Source organism: Poecilia formosa, unplaced genomic scaffold (assembly GCF_000485575.1).
Source record: "Poecilia formosa unplaced genomic scaffold, Poecilia_formosa-5.1.2 Scaffold94, whole genome shotgun sequence".
NCBI lineage: Eukaryota > Metazoa > Chordata > Actinopteri > Cyprinodontiformes > Poeciliidae > Poecilia > Poecilia formosa.
The window spans coordinates 2,014,780-2,030,222 of NW_006800033.1; the positions used below are offsets into that span (position 1 = coordinate 2,014,780).

The 15,443-nt window shown below is 37.6% G+C and overlaps 1 protein-coding gene across 1 annotated transcript; it reads left to right on the top strand.

The window, feature by feature from the left end:
• Nucleotides 1–215: 215 nt before the first annotated feature.
• rps11 (ribosomal protein S11) lies at nucleotides 216–2,652 on the top strand. Its single transcript, XM_007558196.2, has 5 exons — nucleotides 216–298; nucleotides 760–900; nucleotides 1,110–1,185; nucleotides 1,921–2,050; nucleotides 2,456–2,652. The coding sequence occupies exons 1-5, from the start codon at nucleotides 251–253 to the stop codon at nucleotides 2,577–2,579; spliced, it is 519 nt and encodes a 172-aa protein (XP_007558258.1). The 5' UTR covers nucleotides 216–250; the 3' UTR covers nucleotides 2,580–2,652.
• The last annotated feature ends 12,791 nt before the right edge of the window (nucleotides 2,653–15,443 follow it).

Consider the following 15,443-nt stretch of genomic DNA (forward strand, 5'->3'; position numbering starts at 1 on the left):
TTCTTCTTTTTTTAAGAAATGTTTTCATTTGAGCGACTATTGTAAATGTTACACTTCTGGTTTGTGAAGTCTTTAATGAATAAAAAATAGATTCACTCGCAAATACAATCATAGGAGTTTTAAATACAGGCTTTTCACAACTTTAATTGTTTTATGTACTTAATGTAATTCACATACGCCAAATTTTATTTCACGTAACTTCTCTTGAACGTAACTTCCTGCGTTCCGTCGTCTTCCGTCCATCACGCGCATGCTCAGGCCTCTTCGCAACTCGGCTGGCAAGATGGCGGATGCTCAAGTATGTAGTTGAAGACGGCGTGGTGAATTTAAATCGATTTATAGGCATTTTATTAAAGTTATTTGTCACCTAAAATGACATGAACATTACAATATTGACCTAAATTATGGAATAAAGCAATTTCTGGTCAAATCTAATTGTTTAGAGTCGGTATTTGATTTCGGTCTGCACACCCTCGTGTAATGCTGAATTAGCCGGAATGCTAGCGTTGTTAGCCTAATGATGAGGTTATAGTTAAGAATATAAAGACATCTTAAATGTCCCAGCATATCTTGCCAGTTGTATTGCTTCCACTGCTAAATGTGATCTATTTGTCACTAAAGCGGTTAGCTGCGGTAATATTTGCTGAAACAGGAAGTCGATTTTAGCGAACTTAGTTACCATTTGTGGCGGTGTAAAAGAAATGTGGATGGTGATCGTCACTCAAATTTAAATCTTTTAAATTTGTATTTTTTTTGCAGACCGAGAGGGCTTATCAGAAACAGCCCACAATCTTCCAGAACAAGAAGCGTGTTCTGGCTGTTGAGGGTGGCAAGGAGGCTAAAGAGAAGATCCCCCGCTATCACAAGAGTGTCGGGCTTGGCTTCAAAACCCCAAGAGAGGTAACAAACCTTCTCCGAAGCTGGTAAAATCGGACGTATTTGTTTATAATTTTGCAAGTGATGCTTTTTCTCACGATGGTCTTCCAAACCTTTAGGGTTCTGACGACAATGCCTTTTGGCAACACTGATGCAACATCTGATCCATTTTTTTTCTTGTGGGGTTACTGAGTGATTATCCCAGTAACAATTTACTTGTTTCCTCTTTCCAGGCTATTGATGGCACTTACATTGATAAGAAATGCCCCTTCACTGGGAATGTCTCTATCCGTGGCCGTATCCTCTCAGGTAAAAATATTATTTCCAGCAAACCTGCACACTTGCCTTTTATGTTAGCTACTGTAACTTATCCAATAGTTTTTTTTTTCAGTAGGATAGCCACATTTTTTACAACTAAAGAGATTTTTGACGGAGACTGGGTTGACTAAGCATTTGCTCTTCTATCAAATCTGTTCATATTTGAAATTTAAAATATACCTGCACATTTTAAAAAATGGTTTTGGTTAAAAGTGCATTACTCATTTTCAGGTAAATCAAGCATAATTATTTCAGACAACAATTTAAGCAAAAACAAAAAACATAGCTTAATTGTCTAAGTTAATTTTTTTGGGGAAAAACAATGAATGTTTCTGGGTGTAGTTTTAGCAGTAGCTTAATAAAGTGATTGCAGCTTAAACGGCAGCCACAGACTCATTACTTGTATAACTATTTCATAAATTTGTGTTGACTTCAAATAAAGTTTGAAGTCAAACTTTATTTGACTTCAAACTGGGATTCATTCTACCTTTAAAGCTACAATTGTAGGATGGAGTTTATACCCGACTTCACCTTTGTCATTATTCTACAAATGATGCTTTTCTCACGATGGTCTTCCAAGCCCCTATGGGTTCTGACGACAGTGCCTAATGGCAAAACTGATGTTGATTATTGACAAAAGTGAAAGCGGTATCATCCTCTGAAGTGGGATCTTGACTTAGCTCTACAGTGTTGACACAAAGCTGAAGCTCTGTCTTTGTTCCAAAGGCGTGGTGACCAAAATGAAGATGCAGAGGACCATCGTTATCAGACGCGACTATCTGCATTACATCCGCAAGTACAACCGCTTTGAGAAAAGGCACAAGAACCTCTCTGTCCATCTGTCACCATGCTTCAGGTAATGCACGTTTTACACTCTGCTCACTTTAACAGTGGTGATTATGTAACTATTTAGGTTACATAATCATGTATTGTTTTCTACTCGATTTGAGCTGTTATTGATTTTAATATTGTTGCTCATTGTAAAAATGATGTCTTAGGTATTTCTACAGGGAACATTAATAATAAGTCTTCCATGTTTGTTGGAATGCTAGTTTAAATACTAATCCTGTCCAAAGAATCCATATTAGCTGCAAATGATGCTTTTTCTCACGATGGTCTTCCAAGCTCAGGAAGCTTTGACGACATTGCCTTTGGCAAACGCTGATGCACTTCTACTTTATACCCTTTAAGTTGGAGCAGTTGATTACTTGTGTTTAAAACCATGTTTAAATTAATCATCTTTTAAACTTCTTACCTACAGAGACGTCACAGTTGGAGACATTGTGACTGTTGGAGAGTGCCGACCCCTCAGTAAGACGGTGAGATTCAACGTCCTCAAGGTGACCAAGGCTGCTGGAGCCAAGAAACAGTTCCAGAAGTTTTAGGCAAGACTATAAACATGGCAGCCCACAGACCAGCTTGTCTCACTGTCTAATAAAGAAAATCTTGTTTAAAAGCTTTCTTTGTTGTTTTATTTTAGTCCTAGACTTTCCACTAATAGATTATGGTTTTTGTGTCACTGCCAAAAGGATTAAAATAAATGGATTAACATTTTCTGTCATTAATACATTCATTTTAATGAAGTGTGTTCAAAATCAAAAACATGCTGGATGGTGGTAGACATTAAATGCAAGATGGCTTATAAATACCTACTGTTCTCATTAATTTAAATTTAGCTAAAGAATTCAAACTAAACCTGCTAATTGAAGTGCTGTCAACAGTCAAGGATTTAAGGTGGCAGTGGGGCCTCGTATACAATATTTACATTTGTTTGGATTTTCATTTTAGATTTTGGGTTACATGGATAAAAAATGTGAAGTTCTTAGTTACTGGATTAAATACAGAACACAAAAGCCTGAAGATGACATACCTTGAATGGCATAATGAAAACGACTGGTTTAAAAAATAGCATGCAAAAACATTGAATCAATCCTATAGTTCATTAAACAATGTGTATATTAAAATAAAAAGTTGATCAATTGAGTTTTTGTAGCTGAGATTCACTAATGGGGTCTTGCCAAACAGTGGAAAACCAATGTTCCTGAGGAGGTTTTATGTATTTCACAAGATTTGCATCAAACTGCTACAGAATCTGTTTTGGCTTGGAGATCTGTACTCTAGTTTAATCCTTAAACTCTGATTACTGCTAAAGAGTGTAGTCAGCACATTAGACACCTAACTGACTTATATTAGAGGTTTAAAACTAGTTAAAGTGTAGATTTTTTTTCTTCTTACAATCTACCCATTAATGTTAATTTTGTTATGATGGACCAGTCCTGCCATTTATCCTACTGTAACTTTAGAAAACCACAAAACAATTTTGGTTTAAAAGGGATTTTGTGAGTACATATGAAAATTACATATACATAATATAATTTCCTCATAAAATTATATGCTCAAAATAATAGAGAAAAAAATTTTAAGTCCAATTAATTATTAGATTTAGAGCAGCCTAAAACAAAAATGTTTAACAAACTCCATACAAGGTAAAATAACTGGTGGAAAGCTCCAGGACTTAAGGTGGATAAAAATCCTGACCTCAATATGAACATCATGCACTTATGTTCACTGCAGCGCCTCTTAGTGGTTGAATTCATTTTATTGCTATATCTTCAAAAGTTACCAGCAGAGGGCGTCATTGTTAAATCAAAGTTTCTATCTTTTCCTTTCCAAGGGTTTTCACAACTAATGTCAAACTTAATTTATTATTTAATGCGAAACAAAATTTTCTTTTTAACTTTGATTATTACCTATGTATATTGGTTATCAATATATATATATATTTTTAATCTGAGATACAGCAAGGACAGCTCACTTTCTATGAGATTCACAATTCAGACTTTCTACAAAGGCAAGTTGATATGCTTGCTCTAGTTTATTTGAAACATGGCCCTCCACCTTTTATGTACGCAGCAAAAATGTAATGTAGCTGGCAATGGGAGTTAAGCTTTTGTAATCCGTTATATTTATTTACCCGAACCTAGTTAATGATCATCTTATGAATCCGACAATGGTAGTAATGCTTTGTCTATGATATGGCCTGCTTTCTTTGTGGAGTTTTAAGCTTGTAACTCTCGGTAGCATCTGACATCCAGCTAAACATACAAATGAACAGGAAGCATAGATCAGAGTGTATTCATGGCTGTCTGCGTCAACTGATTCATTTGCATTTGTCCTTATTTTTTGCTTGAGAAGAGATCTTTTTTTTCTGCGTGGGAATCAGTCAGACCCCCACCTCCGCCCACCACCGTCTGTCTGTAGCGTACCATAACATCTATTAATATATTGATGCAGTGCATGTTTTATCCTAATCTTCCAGTGAATGTAGACCATATGGAGATTATCTGAGCAGGAGAAAGTGACTAATGTGAGCCCAGTAGTCTGAGTAGGTCCATCTCTTAATGATTAGCAGAGCGAACAGCTGTTCTCTCGATGCGTACAGCAAATATTTCTTCTCGACTACAACTTTTACTTGTTTTTGTTTAGCTTATGTGACCCTCCACACATGCTGCAGTGTTTACCCAAACAGCAGAGTCACAGTGTTAAACCACAAATGTCCTGTCTTGTACTGGGGGCTTTCCCAGCTCCGTCTCCTTACGTTGAAGACACTGCAAGAGGGTGGGAGGGCTTCTTCACTATGTTTTCTGAATAAAAGCGCTTCTCAGAATCAGACACCCCGCGGGGCACGACGCCCCAGTAGGCCCACCGCATGAGTCTAGCTATGCTCCGATTTACTGTTTGTTAAATGCCAGAGCTTTGATCCTTTGAAAAAGCATGAACAACAAAAATAAGCCCCCGACTATCTGTCAAGTTTTGATGGATAATTGCTTTTAGTGATGCCAGATTGTATTGCTGGTTATGTCAGCTGATCCATGTGTGCCTTCGTGGTAATTAGAAACCCAATAAGTTCTACCTTGCTTCTAACGGACCAAATTGAGAGACCATTTTTCAAGTTATGAATGATGCATTCTTCTTTGAATATTCTAATGTGGTGAAGCTGATTGAAATGTCATGGGTTTCCCATGGATTGATCTGGACCGCGGACAGATTGTGAGGGCTATTTCAATGTATTGAGCAAGTTGCCCTTAAGCCACTTTTGTAACCTATTTGGCGGTATAATTAGGGTCATTGTCCATTTGGGAGACCCATTTGCGACCTTTAACCTCCTGGCTAATGTTTTTAGATGTTGCCTCTAAAAAACACAATACCATCAACAAAATGTGAGCGTCAGCATTAGAGATTAAAATTTATTGCACCGTCCATCTGACACCTGAATCAGGTTGTCTTTAATGAAAAGAAAAGATGGAAAAAAAAAATCCTAATTTTATTCTATGCACTGCTGTGGATGAAAACATTCCCAAAAGGTGTTCAAATTAAATACTCTACTGTTGCTTTGATCAGTAATATAAGGCATTTATTTTACTTTTACTTCTTCAATGAACACCATTGCAGCATCCCTATATGATTTCTCAACCCTTTTTCAGCTGAGCATCTCATCCATCTGTCTCCCTTCTCTCTTCTAAAAAGTTTCTCTTAACATTCCTTCAGTTTGCCAACATGTTTATCCAATGTCACAGTCGTACATACTTGTGTATCCAGTGGCACAGAAGCTCAAGCCAAATGAAGCTAATGGTCACTATCAAAACAGGGACCTTCTGGTTTCCCAGCGGGAGGTTTGGTCTGGAGGGATATTGTTCGGCCCCCACTGATGAACCCTTGTTTTTGGTGGTTTGGAAGCTGTCAGCAGTATTCAGACTGATTTTTCCAGCAGAAGACCTGATAGACTGAACAAATGGAGCACGGGTTTGTCGGCATGAGTTTGGGTTGTATCTGATACGGCTCTTCACCCCGCGCTCTTGTCTTCGAACAGAAAATCAGTCCTCAGACGCCTCTGCATGAAGATACACAGACAAATATGTTGGTCATTACGTTAACAAGATTTACCACAAAAACTCCAGAATTAATTTGATTATATTCATTTAGTGAAAAAAATACATCAAAAAATAGGAGCCTATACCAAAAATACTAATGCATTTAAAATATATAACTGTGGTGTTTTTTAAAATTTATATTTTACTCTTCTTGACTGATCAGATTTTTTAGTAACTTAACTTATATTAATTTTCATGAAATCCTGTTCTTATCCTCTTTGCCACATGGTGCTAAACCACTAAGCAGGAAGTTAGATACTATTTACATGGTTGCTAGATGTTTAGGAGAAAACCGAGTTTTCTGTGCTACCATCACAAATTTGAAAATGTAAACTTGACTAAATTGGAGTCATGTGCTTCGGTACTGAGATTACATTTTCTGCAACATTCCAGGTTTTATGGAGGAACACTTCAATCTCATTCAAAAACACGATGAAGGCCTGTTTCTTTCAGGTCTTGGGAACTTTGTTAGTTGAATACCAAATAATTTGATAATTTGATAAGGAGGTTTTAAATAATAACAACTCTACTAGAGAACTGAAAATGGCCCATTATCAGGTTTTTCAGGATACTTCTCTGTATAATTGTGACATCTTTATTTGCTCAATTATTGCAGAATGTCATACTTTTTGGGCTTTCATAACTTTTTTCCTCCTCCAATATCCTCTTCTCTATCTTTTCTTTTCTATTTTCTATATCTGAATTCCACTTTTCATCCTATTGTGTAAATTACTGGTCAATAAAATATTTCTTCTAATGTTCTGTGACATGTTAAAAACACGACTTCCGTGTTTTTTCCTGTTGCCTCAGGAAATGTAAGTTCAATCTCGCTGCTGTCCCACTCATACAGTTACAGTTCTTTTCCTCTACAGTATAATATGAACTTATTAACCTCTTCACAATCCGGCAGCTTATTGCTGGGGCGCACAACAGAAACACTGTTGGCTCTACCAAAGGTCAGCCCCGAGTTACCAGGCACATCTGCACATGTCATCATCCTTTCAGTTCTGCACAAAGACTGGCAATGTTCTTGAGCCAGACATAGACAAGTGTCCAGCAGCATCATCTGTGAAAAAAAAAACTTGGGGCGGCACGATGTTTTGTTGCACAAATATGATCCTAACTATGTGTAGCAAACTATCCTTAGCCTGATCAAGTATGGCTCAGGAATGTCTCCCAGTCATTTGAAGTGAGTGAAAGTAAAAAAAAATGAATAATGAGCATGTCAAGATCTATTACTTTAAGGTTAGAGGTTATGGTCACAGTGATTAGTGTCTCATGTGTTCGACAAAACCGTGAGCTTCTTAACTGATTTGAAGTATTTGAACAGATGTGGCGATTTGCAGACTTATCGAGACTGCAAACATTCCTTTTGTCTCTTTAAACTCATCTGCAGTTGTACAACTGTGATTATGAAACTGCTGCCTGTTTATTTACATTCGCGTGAACATTTCTCAAAGGGTCAAACGTTATCACTCCCTGTTCAAGTCTATTCATTACAAAAACCTTGATTGATTGATGCTCACCTGGTCTGCATGGTAAGACGAGAGCCATGCAACCACGTCCCGAGTTTGCGCCATAATTCCTAATTCAATATGCTCGTGTTCAGCCACGTTCATGCCTGTCTGTCAGGCAGACCGCGTGTCTGGCATGTGTGAGTGCAGCAGGCATCTCCAATTTTACAGCACTCTGTCAGATCAAAGCGGAGGCCAGTGCTGGCAGATCACAGGACGTGGCGTTGTGCACAGCAGCGCTCTTGGGTCATGTGTGAACGATCCACAACGGCTGTCATTAAGGCATCCCTGCAGTGTGCTCCTGCTGAGTGATGGACCACATGAGAGTGTTGAACTGTAGGCGAAAGGAGAATCTGGACTACCGATCTAGTCAGTGTTATTTTCAGATGATGCAGTGCTGGGCAGAATTTAACATGCGCACAGCATGGCAATTTTAATTGAAATCTTTTGGGTTTTAACGATGCACTTTAATTAGCTTTAAAAATACAACAATTGGGCACACATGTTTAAATTTAATTCAATATTTTTTTCTAATGCACACAGGCTCAGTATTATATAGACCACTTCCTAATATTTGTATTAGTGTCTGTTTGCACGTGGCAGTAGAATCACACACTCTCTGTTGCTATCGATGAGGTGCTCACATAAATCTGGCAACTGTTCTTATCATAAACCTTAGGTCTATTTTAAACTGGTTGGATTCCTGGATTGAACCCAGCTTTTAAGCACAGTGAATACATTTTTAAATGTTCCTAGGTCATTGTTTGGCAATATTCTAAGCCCAATTGGGCTTTTTTCAGACAAGTAGAATGTCTGACCATAAAACCTTTTCTCCAGAGATATTTCATTGGTCTTCATTTGAGATTTAAGAAGCCAATTTTCTCCGGTTGTCACCGTCTTATTTAACTTTGATGGTAAACCCACTTTCACTGTGGTCAGTCAACTTTGTGCTCTAGAATCTTCCAGTTAAAAGACTTGAGTCTTGGCCATTCCTTGGCTGTTCCCAATCAACCTGACCAAGTTCCTCTTATTTGAAGTGAACTTTGTCACAGTGAGGCTTTAGAACTGGACATTTCTTCTTAACACAAATCAAAACTATAGTTTTGGAATGGATAGGGCAAGTTAACCAGGAACTGCATGGCCAAAGATGAAATGTTTGTTTGTTTACATTAAAATTTTGGTTTAACAAAAACAGCTGAGGTATTGTAAATCCTCTAACAGTAACTATATATATTTTTAAATTTCTCCTATTCCTTGAATCCGTGTTGCAGAGTGGGGAAAAAAGAGCTGTAAAGTGTAACACTTGTCTGCATAAAAGGTAACAGGAGCAACTCAAAGCTACGCCTCACAGCAATAGTTTATGCTGCTTCTGAGTGGTCTTTTCTCTGCAGCAAGAGGAATTCACCCTGGCAGATGGTGAGGCCTGGGCCCCAGAGGCCCTCAGGCAACGCTACACCCTGGGACCCGGACACCTAATCGTGCCCCGTCGAGCCTCTCACCTGCTGCTTCACTGCTCACAATGTTATCTCATCTCCCTGACCTATTGTGGCTCCAGTTGGTGATAATGACGGTTGAGAGATCCACGCAGCGTCATAGCAGTGGTTTGGATCTCCCTGGAGAGAATTGGAATCATGGGAAACCTCGGAGTAATTGATCTCTCCGTCCTGCCTCCTCTGGTGGATCTTGTTTCTTATCTCCAGCAGTGAGACATCTGACTTTAAAGCACAGATTGAAGTGATTTTTCTGTCACAAATTAAACAGAGATTCTCACTTTGCTTCGTTCATGTGGCTGTTTATAGCAACTTTATGAGAATTTATTTTCCAAGCGCCAAATCTGTCTATACATTTGAAGTACTTGTTTGAGTTGCTCTTATTTTATCACAGTTTTCCCATGGTGGAAAATTGTGATAGTTCTCCACAATGGAAAATACATATATTGTTCATGGATCATAAATATGCTAGCTTGTAGAACCACAGTAAGTAGTATTCTGACAAGCAACTACTTAACCGCACCACATTGTTGTCGAGATCCTTCTTGTTGTTGTTCCTTTGTCTGCTGTTTTAATTTTCTCTCAGTCTTTTTTCCATGAGAATACAGCATCCAGTTTGACCTCAGTTCCCACATATAGTCAGATATTGTGACAGTGGCCCAGTTTTCACAGAGCTCCTCTCAGATTAATTAAAACTTTATAGCTTCATCTTCAATGTGTAACTCTTTATTATAAAGACAATGTGGATGAGAAAGGTCAGAGGCAGCAATTAGGATTTTGGTAACTTGATGCTGCTCTGATTTTTGGCAAAAGCTGTTCCACTTACAAGCAAAATATTTCAACAATTTTTCTTTTTTGGGTTTAGGGGGGGTAGTTCATTTCTGTAGTGATTATAGACAATTCAAACAATTCGAAGACATATATTAAATAGTAATTGGTAAATTTATTAACTCAGCTCTTTTGATGGAAACATGTTTTGCCCCCCAGTGGGTCTTGCAAAAAAGAAAAGAAAAAAAGAAAACTGATTAGGAATTGCTAAAAACATGTGACAAAGAGTCTGAGGTGCTCACCCAGTTTCCATCTCCCCAGATACCAATATAATAGGATCTAGTGTCACTGTGGGAAGCAAACCCCGTCCACAAAGACCCCACCCCACAAACCACAAGGTATTTCAGCAATACTGTGCTGTCATGAATAGCAAAGCATTGCCAGTTTTCCACCCTGAACAAAACCCAGAGCCCACTAGTACCTCCCGAGAAGGGACATTTCTAAAAACAATGGCTGAAATAAAAAATAGTATTATTAATTAATTCATTTGTTTTACAAAACAACAGCTGCAGTTTTGTGCAAAATGGGTGAAATACTGACTGGCTAAAATGTGTAGGTTCAGAATTATAAAAGAAAATAGTAATGCTTATTGTGTTTTTGTGAGTGGAACATGTAAAAATCATGATTGCAAAACTGAAAAGAAAGTGTAAGTGTTACAGTGCTGCACATTAAAACCTTTTTTTAATATAGTAAATATTGATCAAATAAAGCAATTAAAAGAGCAGTAAATCATAAGGATGCATAGATTACATTTTATACTCATGTAGCTTTGGTACACAAGGATGTCTGCAAGACTTTTTTAGATTTTTGTACAGGACAAAGAGAATGAAGTGCATGGAGTTTTACAATCATTTGTACCAATGCCTGTTTTCTGTATGAATATGAATATATGAATATGAATATATTCCTTTAAACCTTAATTGTGAAGGGTCAGATACCCTTCAGTTACATGTCAGTTACATTTTTTAATCAGAATAGTCAAATTAGCCATTAAGGTTGGCTACTTCATTTATGTTGTTTCCTTTTGTGGATTTTTCCCACAATATAAAATTATAGGTTGACTGTTTCTAGATTTTTTAGTGTGAGATTTCAGTGTATGATGTGCAGCATTAGAAAGATGTGTTTAAAAATATAATAACATTTCCACTCAAAACCATGTAAGAGCACTTCCATATTGTCTGAGCTCTGACCCTGATAAACTTCTTTAAAGTTAACAACAGGACCCCCTCCCAGTGAAACTAAAGGGAAAGGGGTGATACAAATGATAACCCTGTGCCATTGTGTGCAGGCATGCCTGCCAGAGTATCTCTGCTTCACTTTGTAAAACATTTTCAAGATAACAACCAATTCCAAGCAATCCACAAAAAGAAAAACAAATGCTACATTTGTCTCCCACTTAAGCAAACAGTATACCTCCTTATCCTAAGACAGAATCTGGCTTTAAGACCACCAAAATTCAAAGAAAGGAAGCTGATGTTTTGGTAAGCCTCTAGGGACCAAATGGCATTTTGTAACTTGTAAAAATATTTTGGAAAGTGTGCTGATGAATATTAAGGATGTGTTTTCAGGTGTAATGGACAAAATTACATATCAGAACATTACATTAGCACATTTCTGTTGCTGTTTTTTATTGATTTATGACGACTCAGTTTGTGAAATGGAGCCCTCTGCTTTATAGCTGCATCTAAAACAAAACAGTTTTAAGGGGAAATTTTTGTGCTACACCTAACCAACAGATAATTTACTGAAAATATGTGGATCATTTTTTTTAAGGGAAATCATTCTCATTTTCACAAATAGGCCCTCCATTTGAATCTAAACCTCTCACATAGCTAACTGAGCTCATTGTATTCCCCTTAAGTCAGTCACTGAAACACAGCATGCAAAGCGAAAATAGAGGGATAGCTATGCTAGTACAGGCTAACTGATTAGCATCACGAGCTAACAATAGAGTTTTGCTGATATAAAATTCAGGACTAAAGAAGTATGTTACAGCCACTAGAACAGGGGTGTCAAACTCCAGGTCTCAAGGGCTACTTAGATGTTCCACTGGTCCAAAACACCTATTAGCTTCTCAGTGCAGTCATGTCCTGCTAATGATCTCCTTATTTGATTCAGCTGTGTAGCATCAGAGACACATCTAAAAGTGACAGGAGAGTGGTCAAAGTTTACCGCTCTTGTATGTATTGGCCTTTGTGGTGTCTAAGAGTTGTTTCAGTTTGCCACAGCAATTATTACAAAATTTGCAAATTTTGCCTTTTAATTTATAAAAGATGAAGAATGATCACATCTTGTCATATTATGCATCAAAACCATAGAGATTGTCACTTTCAAGTTTAAGTTCCAGCTTAATAAACAGGAAGGAGATTGTTTTCCTCTACTCAGTTTGAAGTCATTATGTCAGGTCTATCAGGATTTTCTTCATTATCAAATGTGTCTTTGTATATTATTGATTGAGAAAATATCTTATAGTCATAGTGCTGTGCATATGGTTTTGATTTGTGCTGTTGTAAATGTAATGGGAATGTATACAATGCTTGCTGAAGTATAACCAGTCATGGTCAAGTTGAACAGTCCAGACGATGATTATATTGCTGCAATGGCCCCAACAAAAACAGTGATCTTTTGAGCAGAAGAGTAAACTTCCTCTTCTTGCACTGATGCACACGCTTCCTAAGGGGATTGAGTGATCCAACAGGCTCAACCCAATTTTTCCATTTAAGATGGAAGTATTTGACTTGGTACAGACAAATGCATTAGCACAGAAAATGTATTCCACATGTTAAAAAGGATGAAGATTGCACTCAAATTCATGAAAGATCTTGGTTAGTTTTGGACTTTACAATTAACGTTGCGCATTCATTTTCCCCCAATAATGTGATTTCTAAAAGCTTCCATGTCTCCTCTGGTTTCAGATCAGTCAAATACACTCTCAAAGCAAACTCAATGTTATGAGTATCTTATAATCTGCCTGTTTAACTTAAACTGGAATAGCCCATTGAACGAGACTCCCAGAGCATCCTGCCTTAAAATAATTTCCCTTCCTTGAGATGATCACAGATGTTTTCTGAGAACCGAGGCTCTTCCTTTCATGCTACGCAGAAGTGGATAAAACAAGCTGTTTTTTCTAATTTAGCGTAGTCCACGGTTTATTTTTGATTTCCTGCTCCGCAACTGGAGATTAAAATCTCTGCTGGCAGCAGCCCAATTGCAACAGAGCTTTGACCACAAGGGTCGCTAACCTTAGCACTAAAGAGAAACATGAAGGCTATATTTGAGAGGTCATTGCTCTGTATAGTTGGAGACATAACTGGGGAACAGTGGATATGTGCGATTTTTAGCGACCTGGAGGGAGTCCCACCCAGGGAGAGCGGAGAGGAAGCAGTGCAGATGGGCTCACATCCTCTGCAGGATTCGTCTTGTTATTCTAATCTTTGGCTTTGCAAACTCCCAATCAGGGGTAATGTCTGAAATTATACAAAAAAAGTTTTATTTTTTTTCTTAAAACAAGTTTTTACTATGAATATACACTTTTTTTTTACTATGAACTAATCCATGACCATGAAAGTATGACAGTGGAAGCCACAGAATTGTCATGAAGTCTATTAACAGTCACATAAAACAGTATAATTAGAGAGATAATTTTCTTCTCACTCATCTGTCTTCAATAAAGACCACCACAAGCAACATTACAGCATAGTTTGGCATGCTTTGTTATAAAAAATCCCTTTGATGATCATCCAACTGATGTTTGCTTTTTCCATATATGCTATGCCTCTGATTTTCTTTTTTTGCTTGGCTTGTATTTTATCATTTCCATGCTGTTGCTGATTTTCAAGCCCAGAGTTTAAACATGGATGATGGCATTTTTCATTAAGCAGTCAGAAAAAAATCTTAAAGTGTTTAAGAGAGCAACGACTATGGGCATTTATGTAGTAAAGATTAAGAAAAAAGAAAAAGTAGTCCGCAAATTACTCTCTGCTACTGCATGAAATAAAAAGAGACAGAACGATTAGCAGACTACAAGGGGAAAAATCTCAGCATGGATTCTTCCTGAATTTGTGACCACGTCCATGTTTCCTCAGCCAGGTCAGCCAAACTTTGGCCAAGACCGAGAAAGACACGCCGACGATCCGGGAAACCAGAATGCTTTTCCGTCAATACTGTGGAGACAAAGAGATGTCAGAGGGATGGTGACCCTTTCCTGCTAATCAGAGGAGGATTCGCAAAGAGGAAAGCACTCCTCCCTCCGGCTCTGCTCAAGCTGTGATGAGGTTTCCATGTTTGTGCTGGCTCCTGGAAGTCTGATGGTACCTGTATCCTTTCTGGCATGACACAGTGATAACAGACACTTATCTTGCCACATCGTATTGTAAAGAGGAAGTCCAGAAGTCTATCAGTCAGCTTTAGTTTGTCTCTCTCTAAATCTGAATGGATTCCCAATCAGTTGAGCTACTTTTTATATTAGGTGTATGGTTGAATTAATTTGGGGGTACGCAAACTAGAATAACTTAGTTTGTGGGAACATTTCTTAACGTACCTTCTTAGATGAATTAAGTTATGGAAAGATACAACTCTGTATAAACAACCAATCAAAGAACAAATCGGCAGATTCCTTTATGGTTTCCTCTTCCAGACTTTTATTATCATTTTTAGTCCTGGCAGCGCACTGCTCTGCAGACAACTTTGTGTTTTAAATGTTACTGCAATAATTCAAGATCCATAAAGTTTTAAAGAGTTAGATTTTTCTTCCCTTTTCTGTGAATCATAACTTCTGTTTGGATTGACACTTTGAAAGTTACAACTTTGGTGCCACTTATGGCACTATTGTTCAGTAATGATAGAAATCCCTCATCACTTCCCTTTCATTTGGCCAAAAAACATATTTTTGGAGCTTCTCAAATAGTCTTCCTGCATTTTTTTTTTTGCAAGCACACCTTCCAAAGGATGACCTATTTCAACAGCAATATGGCAACAGATTAAAATGGACCGGCGACATCAATCCTTATGGTAAAAGCATATAAAGCATATAAAAGCATATAAAAGGTATATATATACCTTATGATATATATATATATATATATACTTCAGTCTGAACCAGCAATAGACTATGTTTGGTATTGTGTTGGAGGAGAGCAACTATCATTTTCTGACAGTAAATATTGCCATATTTATCCATGTGAAGAAGGAACTAAGAGGATTCCTCCAAATGTTATGTAAGGAACTGTAAGTTTAAGCTGTAAAAATATCAAGATTTTGACAACTATGATGGATGAAGATAATCCATGAGCTATGAGTGAAATAAATCTCTCAGATGACCCTTCATCGCTCTACAGGAATGTAGTTTCTCAGAATAATGGGTAAAAAGTATATATGTACTTAACAAGAGGAAAAAAGGCAGCTAGTCTGCTAATCACCTGCAGGCTTTTCAGCTACAATCTTCTCAGAGGCTCGGGTCTGTTCACTCTTGTGACTGACCACATGTT